Below are 8780 nucleotides of genomic sequence, written 5' to 3'. Positions count from 1 at the left end.
GGAAGCTTAAAAGTAGCACTTACTTGCCTTTCAAATCTTGTGCCACCTCACTTACCTGAAAATAGTATGTGGCTTATGCTAATTTGTAGAGATACTGGAACTTGCATGTACATTATACATCAAAATTCACAACAAAACTGGGCAGAACAAGAGCTGCTAACAGCACTCCTCAAAAGAACATATGGAAAAATGACACTTTGAAGACAATGGTGCCATAACAGCTTTATTTTTTACTTAATACAAGGCAATTAGAGTGCCTTTTAATACTTCACATAACAGTTATTAGCAAATACAAATATATATACTTTTTTTTTGCTTTTAATGAAAATGTCCATTTAAGGATTTAACTTAGAAATTTCAGTTGTGAAATCTCTCTAGATTTTTGCAAAGTTAACAGATATTCCAGTGCAAAAATAGATCCCATTACAGATAGCATAAAGTGCTTGGGATGAAGGACCAACTATAATTCAGGAGGGAAGGATAAGCACAAAGTGGTGGTTTAACCATGGGGAAAATACAACTCCTTACTAAAATACAAATGTACTACAAAGAGGGATGCAACATGTCAATAGTAATAGTTTAAAATAAGTTAACACCTCAGTGCAGTTTCATTATCAAGAGTGGTTCATATACTGTATGTGACCCTAGAGTTATTTTTCCCCAACACACACTTGAGAGAGTAAATTAGCGGCTGTCTGAACTTATTCCATGACAAATCTTCATGTGAGAGTTGCATATGCTGTCTGTTCAGCAGACAAGACAGATCAGAGCTATGAAATAGTTCAGTTAATATCCATGTTTACTGTAACATTTTGTCACAGATAGGCTGTATGAGCATGACAGTCACAGGGCAATAAGAATCACGAATCTTTTTTTGGTGGGCTAAGGAAAGAGTATTATGATGTGACTGTTGTTTCCTGCCAAATTAATCATTTACATGAGCAGTTACAAAGAGCAAACCACAGCCCTTTCAGGATCAAATCTGAATCCTCCTTGAACTCGTTCTAGTTCTACATGCAGTAATTTGGTGCGATGCAAAACTTCAGCCCTTCACTTTGGTGACTTAATGCTGATTTGTAATAGTGATTTTTAGCAGTGGTAAGCCTTCGATACATGCTGTTCATTTCAATGATACCGTAACATACCTGCAGCCTGTTACAGAGAAGTCATGGCTGTAGCGCAGCTGTTAAGTAATTTTTCTGCACCTGGAAGTCTGGTGTATTCATCACCCTGTAACTCATCCCCATAGGGTGACTATGCCATAAAGGTAATAACAAAGCATGTTTTAAGTGAGGTATACCAATCCCCATCACACTCCTTTCTCAATCCCCTTAGCAATGTATTATACAGATTAAAAAAAAAAAAGTATGAAAAAGGCACTTCAGCGGAGCACGTAGTAAGCTCTTGCTTCATCCCAAGGCAGGACATAGCAGGGACTGGGAACTTGTGCTAAATATTTAACTGTTTGTGTATTAAAAATGCTGAATTGGTCAGTGTTACCAAGTATACCTGAAAATATGTAATCAATCTTCTTCAGGCTCATGCCAGCCTCTTCACTGCTTTGTTGGGCTGCTATAGGCATTCACAGAAGTAAATGGTCCATGATTGATTCATGGCAGAGTAGTATCAAGAGCTAGTGCAGAACCTGTACAGGTATTTAAGGCAGAGATGTGACATATAGGAATAGCCCAGGAACTGCACTTGGGGTCAAACCACATTACTGAACCTATTTCTGAATGTAAAAACAGAGGGGCCTGTAAGTGTATTAATGAAAGCATACTCTCCCATGACTGTTGTACAACGTGAACAGGAATTGGCTATTCTTACCATATAATATCCCCACCAGTATTATTTTGGCTCTGTAAAACTTTCTTGTACATGTAAAAATCATTGACTGATGTAACTGTAGCACTATTATTTTGAACTATTTGTTCTTGAAGGGGATTTTTACTGAAGCAGTTTGTCACATGTATAATAAAGGTGTATTCTCCAGTTAGGGATCACCTAATGACTGAAACTACACTGCACAACAGAAGCAGAAACTTACACATTAGTCTAACGTTATATCAGTTTCCAAACAGGAAAAATTTAGGTGAACAACTTGCAGTAATTGCAGATAGCAGCTGATTGCTAGAGTCTGGAACTTGGTCAGATCATGAACGTAGCTATCGCTGAATGGATAGAATGAGAGCATAGCATTGCAGGCATAATGTAAAGAAATACAGTGGCTACAAAGATCAACTGAAAGCACTTTCAATCCCTAATTATGCTACCTACCTATTTAAAGTCATAAATAATACTGTTAAAAAAAAAAAAAAAAATCTACATCTCGTTTCTAGTTTTATCTGGCAAAGCCAGAAATGGCAACGTGCTTATGCTAAGCAGTAACTTCAGATGATGGGTACCTTTCTGGTGCAAAGCAGGGGTTAAGGAGCAGATATTACATATCTGAGTGTCATCTCATGATTTAGAATTTGCTCTTGGCATTAGCAGCTTGTACAACTACCGAGCTTGCTGCTGTGGTCCAAACCCTAGTTCTGCTTCTCACCCACTTCCTCCTGCTAGGTGTTCATGCAGCTGCTGCAGTACCTCAAAGGAGCAGGAGAGTACTTAACTACACAAAAACCTAGTCAGAGGTTATTGGTTGTGATGCTGGTGGGACAATCCTGTGCATTTGCAGGGTTCACAGTTCTGCATATCACCACTTACTGATGGAGATGTATGGATACAATGGCCTGTCTCTTGCCATCCCGTCTACACAGCACTGCTTTGTGGCCCCAGATTTGTCACCAACTGACCTACACCAGTCTAGGAAAAGCAGCTGGTCAGGTAAGTTTTCACAACCTAAGGCTACAACACTGGTGGTGCCTTTTCTTGCCACTGACTGTCTTGGTGCATTCATTGCCAGCAATGGATGTAGCACCAGGAAATTCCCACTCTTGACATGATTGTTTTAAAGACTAAAACATGCATGTCTAAAATATCTATAAATAACCACTGGCCATGATTCCTCAATGAACTATTTTTGCAACCCTAGTAAAAACACACTGTACAGGACAAGATACTGTATAGTTGAAAGCCCATAGCATCTGGTGGGTGCTTTACCACAGCTTCAGAGTTATACTGTAATGAGCTAAGTTCAAGTCTTTCACTTGAGAACAGTACAAGACGACTCCACGAGGCACTGCCCCTGTAAAGAAATTTTGTTTTCATTGCATTGAATTGCATTGCATTGAATGGTTATCAGTAGAGTGTCCAGTTTCTCTTCCTCTAGCTTCTTCTTTGGGAGTATCCTATCCCAGGAAAAGGAAGTTCGCATTCTGCTCATCATTTCTTTGCTGAAATTGGCTCACACACAACTTTCTTTTACCTTCTCATCTTGCAGGAAGGAATTAAGGATTGCAATATCTACCACAGTCTGGTTTTTGTGCAATGACAGGTCCTTAGTGTGGTCGTCGTCGCTTTGGTCCTTAGCAAAATTTACAAATACCTACAAGAAAGAAGGCCATGTCACACATCACCCTGGATTTTCATTAACTCAGGTCATTTTATACACTGGGCTTCCTGAACTAGTCCTGTGATTCAGTACTCTGCTTAAATGCCCTGAAAAGATAGGTCCAGTAAATTGGTGGATTTATTCCTACATCTGCACAAAGATGCTGTTAACAGGCTACTAAAAACTTACTTGGTCAAGTGTGGTCTGAGAAACGGAGTAGTCTTCTATGTGGAGTCTCTTTTTGTTCTGGGAGAGAATACTAAATATTCTGGCCAGGGAGGATGGTGAAGAGGGAAGCTGGTACTGCAGCATATTCCGATGCTTTTCCTTCAGGACACTTCCAGGGAAGGCATGCCCAAAGAACTCCTCAACAGGCTTCAGGTCTGGGTTTGCCCCTGCAATTCTCACCACTATGGTGTAACCATCTCCAAACCTGTAAACAAGAGGACCAGCACAGGAGTTAAGAGCCTCTGAAGCAGAAGTGCAGCTTAAAATCCAGCAGTGCTTCCCATAGCCAGAATAGCAATGGGAAAGCTGCATAAGGAATTAAGTCTGACTGTACCTCCCTAAAAATACAGATAATTCCACGGTGTAAGTGAAAAGAAAATAGTACCTGTTCTTTAAATGCTGGACACTGCCCAGGCACCTGAATCGCCCATTGACCATTATCGCCATTCGAGTGCACAGGGCTTCACATTCTTCCATGCTGTAGGCAGAAGTAACTTAATTAGCACCGCAAGCAGCCGGGAAGGTCAGAGCAGCCAAGCAGAGTTTAGCATCCAGCCCTGATAGATGCAAAAGCCAGAATAGGATGCAGTTGGGCTGCTACTTGCCTGTGAGATGTGAGTACCACTGATCTCCCCTCTTTGATTACACTCAGAGCACAGTTCCACAAGAAACGACGTGCTTTGGGATCCATCCCTGTTGTTGGCTCATCCTGCAGAATATATATTAAAAAAAGCAGATTATGCTGTTACATTCTACCAACAAATACCTCATTTCTGAAATGACCTGTCCATTCTGATAATGCATACTGGAAAGGTTGAAAATAAGTTTGATTCATTTTCCAAAATGAGAAAATAATTTATGCTCCCAATATTGAATTAGCAAACATCTTTTTCAGAACTGAGAAGTACTGCTTATTCTGCAATTATAGTATGTTGAAATATCCAGTTCTGGAACAAGTTAAAGTCAATTAGCTTGTTTAAATAGAGCACTAGACTACTTTTTCCTGCACTATGAACTTTAGTAATCCCAAGGTTTGTCCTTGGTTTTATTCTAAAGAACCCCAAAATATTTATTTCCAATTTTCATTGAATTATAAAAACACGGGACCGATTCTCCCGCACAGTAAGATTTGTTTGTGTCCAGCAGGAAGACTGTTATTTTTTGTAGGTACAGAAATCTTTGCAGCAGTACTCAGGTGGTGAAGATGCTACACAGCTGGCAGTTTGGCATCATGTTCGAGATCCCCACTTCCCCAGTAATTTTTCAGAAACAGAAGCCTGGAGGCACATTATAGCTTGCACCTACATTTAAATAGGGAATCTTTATTTCCATGTGCTCTTTGCGCACATTTAAGTGACTGATGATGTATTTAATCATTAGTTGGCTATGAAATATCTAGTCTTCATTCGAACTTGACTTTTCTCTTTTCCAAGGAAAACATTAATGAGAAAAGGTTGCGGACTTACCAGAAACACCACAGGTGGCCCTCCAATGAGGGCAATGGCTGTGGAGAGCTTGCGCCTGTTCCCTCCACTGTAATTCCCAGCATATTTTTCTCCATATTTAACAAGGCCCAGTTTCCGAATTGCCCACTCACCAACCTACAAGAGACAGGACAAAACCATCTTGAATCAAGCACAGCAACAATTATACAACGAGATTTTTCTTATGAGCTTCGGCTTTAAAAAACATTTTTCAGAAGGGCCACTCATGCGAGAATCTAACATGGCATGGATATGGGTTTTTATCTAGAACAGGATATATGCAGTCCTGCCCCTGGGAGGCCAGAAAATCAAATGGCTGCAGCTCATTTGTCAGTGAGCATGAAATCGACGTCACTTGAGCCATGTTAACCACTGGTGTAGTGCTCTTAGCAGCACTGGCTTCAGCTAGCTTTCCAGTTGCTGTGGGCTTGCAGCAGGGATATAGTCACTACTGACGCACAGTAATCCCACTGTGGTGAGTCTTAGCCCTTCAGACAGAATGTGGAGGATCTGGTTTGTTATTCAGGAGTGTTGTTACTGGTGCCAATAGGAAGCATTGTTGCCCTGGGGACTAAAAAGTGTTAGGGGAAAGAAATTCAGCTACTACTTGAATCATATCCAGAACTGAGTCCCTTTTTATATGGGGTTGGTGGCAACATTACACAGAGGAACTTGACAGCAACCTTTGAAGGGGCTTGCGGTTTTCAGCCATCATCACTACTCTCCAAGAAGAATTCAAGCTACCTGGACATACCCTAGGCACCAGAGCTGGCCCTATTCAAAGCACTGGGTACAGATGTCATCTTCCTATGTATAGCAGTTACTGTTCTGCAGCACCCAGGACACATACACTGAAAACTGCTTTTAACTCAAGGAAACAGCACTGACAAGGGTGCTGTATGGTACTGGCAGCTGTCATCAATTGCCTCAAGATTGTTAGTGTAACCCCATATCTGAATGCTGAAATAGCAGCACTTTAATGATGCAGCGTGATCAATCGGAAAGATGTAACAGCCAGCATGAGGCTTCTGTTAAGCTGTAGAGTGCTTGCTCCCTGGTACTTTGAAGAATTAACTCTTGACAGCAGGTGAGGTTCTGTATGACCTGCAGCTACACGGCCCTTAAAACTCTTAAAGGAAAGAAGTCATTCAGTGGAGAAGCTCATCCACTATGAGAACGCAGGACCCAAAGTATTTGCCCTTCAATTTGACACAGTTTTCTAGGCAGCACTGAAAAACCACAGCAACTTTGGTTTGCCCTGGAAGGAAAAGGGGACAAGATTTCACCATACAGTATCTTCAGCAGCTTCACATTATGGCACTGTATGTGTTGCAGGGAAGGTCAAGCAAGCAGAAGTTGGTCACTGGCGTGGGTTCTGCAGTGTTTCATTTACCTTACAGACTTCTTTCTCTGGAACACCTCTCAGGAGTGCAAAGAACTCCAAGTGCTCTCGCCCTGTCAGCAGTTCATTAACAGCATCGAACTGTGGACAGTAGCCCATGTTCTGGTGGACTTCTTGGATGTTGGACAAGATACTGTAAAAGAGAAAAAAACACCTTTGTTAGGATTCACAAGTACATACTGCTATTTTAGGTGTTAAAAGGACGAAAGTGAAACAGTGGCTTTGGAATCACTGAACTAACAAAAATACAGGATCCTAGACGTCTGTCTTGGCCAAATTCTTTTTTTTCTCTCCCTGTCCCCTTCTCTTTTTAAATATGATATTTAAACATGAGAGGGCAGGTATTCAGAAGTGACTACCAGAATAAATTTTCCTAAGCCACTGAAGTACTTTACCAGACTCAGCAAAGGGCTGAAACAGATGCCAGGAGTTGAAAAAGGGAAAAGCAGGGCAGAGTTTAGACTTGCTGGAAGTGGAACAAAGGCTGTAAAAGCTGGAGGAAAAAGCAGCAAAGGACCTGTTTTGACACAAAGCAGAGGAAAGATGCATGGTCTTTCACCTGTTTCCTTTGAGGAAAGCTTCTCCTCCTGTCACATCTGTATCACCAGTTAGCATCTTAAAAGTGGACGACTTGCCAGCACCATTTACCCCCAGGAGTCCAAAGCACTGGGGATACAAAACAGCAGATGAGCAGAGTGTGTCTGAGAACAAGATTCAGGTGCATCATTTTCAGCATTGACTAGATGGGGAGGACCAAACTTGACTCTCAGGTCAGCTGGAGGGAGTCTTCAGTACGTTTTCAGAAAAAAACTTCTGGACTTTCATTTTATGTATAAATCTTTAGGCTAGGAAAATGAACGAACTGTGGTGTCACCTTGGTGCAGTGCCACCACAGTGTACCTGTGCCAAACCTTGGAGGGTACCAGAGTTTGGCTTAAGGTCCCAGACACTAAGAGTTCAGTATCTTCTTCAAAGGCAGAGAGACACAGAATCAGAAACTGCTTCAACTTCCAAGCCATCTCCTTTGATCTAATTTGAACATCATCTGTTTCTGATCTTACTCTATCCTTTGCTGTCTCTTGCTCTTAAATACTGCAGTAATAGCAAAGCAATGAATTTGACAGATAAGCTTACCTCTCCAGGAGGGATTCCAACACAGATCCTATCAACCGCTGGCTTTCGCTTCATTCTGTAAATCTGAAAACAAAGAAAAAAGAATAAGAGGGATAATGTCAAAGAGAATTATGAGTAGAGCCATACAAATTCAACACTATAAAAATGCTCTGGTTTTGACCCCACTAAATTCCTTTGAATGAGGCTTCTAGTGAACTGGATGATCTTGGGCCAAGAAGTCTTAGAAATGCAGAACTCTTGTGTCACCTTGGTTAGCTCCTTGATTTCCAAAATGTCACTCTGTCCTCCTCCACTAATTATCCTCTGTCTCTCTCTGGTTACATCCTCATCTTCATCATTCACAGGAGGCAGCTTTGCATAGACAGGCCTGAAGAGAGCAAGATAAAGCATTAGCAGAAGAAGACAGGCCTCCATAGTTAATATTCTCCCCAATTCATGGGGGACACCAATGAAAACTTGACCTATCTGCAGTGGTGAAGTGCAGCAGACAACCTACCTGGGTTTGATGAAGAACCTGTACTGGATGAGCACTGTGATGAGGAAGAAGACAACACCCTCTACTGCCATGGCAAAGAGGTTCCTTCCCACCAGGTCCCATGACAGAGGGGACACGAAACGATTTTCTCCTGCCAAAATGAGATGAAGAACAAAGTCACCTTTCCAGAGAAATAGGAGTGGGCTAGCATTTCTTCCTGCAGAGCTCATCAGGTGGGGCACCAGGGCAACTGGAGAGCAGCCAGTGGAAGGAGGGAAGGGACAGACCACAGAAGGGACCCGTTGTGGCTGTATGCACATTTCTTACTGTTGCAAAGTTGGGACTCAGGCCCAGATAATTCAGTCTGCCAAAGAAGAACTGGCCAACTTTCCCAAAAGGTTAGTGAAGCCCAGAAAGACTGTGACTCAGGCCTGGCAACTGCATCCCAGAAAAAAAACCAACCAGCTTTCCAGAATTTTAGCCGCTCCTTACACTTGGCCTAATGATCCTCTCCATACAGTTGGCTTTACGCATTTTTATTTAATGCCCCTAATAACTCAA

The 8780-nt window shown here is 41.8% G+C and overlaps 1 protein-coding gene across 1 annotated transcript in view; it reads right to left on the bottom strand.

The window, feature by feature from the left end:
• Positions 1–210: 210 nt before the first annotated feature.
• ABCA1 (ATP binding cassette subfamily A member 1) overlaps positions 211–8780 on the bottom strand; it is a 99223-nt gene continuing 90653 nt past the window's right edge. The window contains exons 41-50 of the mRNA XM_082497233.1: positions 8241–8370; positions 7991–8111; positions 7745–7807; positions 7170–7276; positions 6602–6743; positions 5191–5325; positions 4330–4433; positions 4110–4202; positions 3686–3929; positions 211–3490 (exon numbers count right to left, since the gene is read on the bottom strand). Of these exons, the coding sequence (XP_082353359.1) occupies positions 3350–3490; positions 3686–3929; positions 4110–4202; positions 4330–4433; positions 5191–5325; positions 6602–6743; positions 7170–7276; positions 7745–7807; positions 7991–8111; positions 8241–8370 (1280 nt within the window). The 3' untranslated portion in view covers positions 211–3349. The remainder of the gene's footprint in view (positions 3491–3685; positions 3930–4109; positions 4203–4329; positions 4434–5190; positions 5326–6601; positions 6744–7169; positions 7277–7744; positions 7808–7990; positions 8112–8240; positions 8371–8780) is intronic.

Source organism: Vanellus vanellus (genome assembly GCF_965231255.1).
Source record: "Vanellus vanellus genome assembly, chromosome: Z".
Taxonomy (NCBI): domain Eukaryota; kingdom Metazoa; phylum Chordata; class Aves; order Charadriiformes; family Charadriidae; genus Vanellus; species Vanellus vanellus.
The sequence above is the reverse complement of the archived record's forward strand: the minus strand, read 5'-3'. Positions and strand labels throughout refer to the sequence as shown.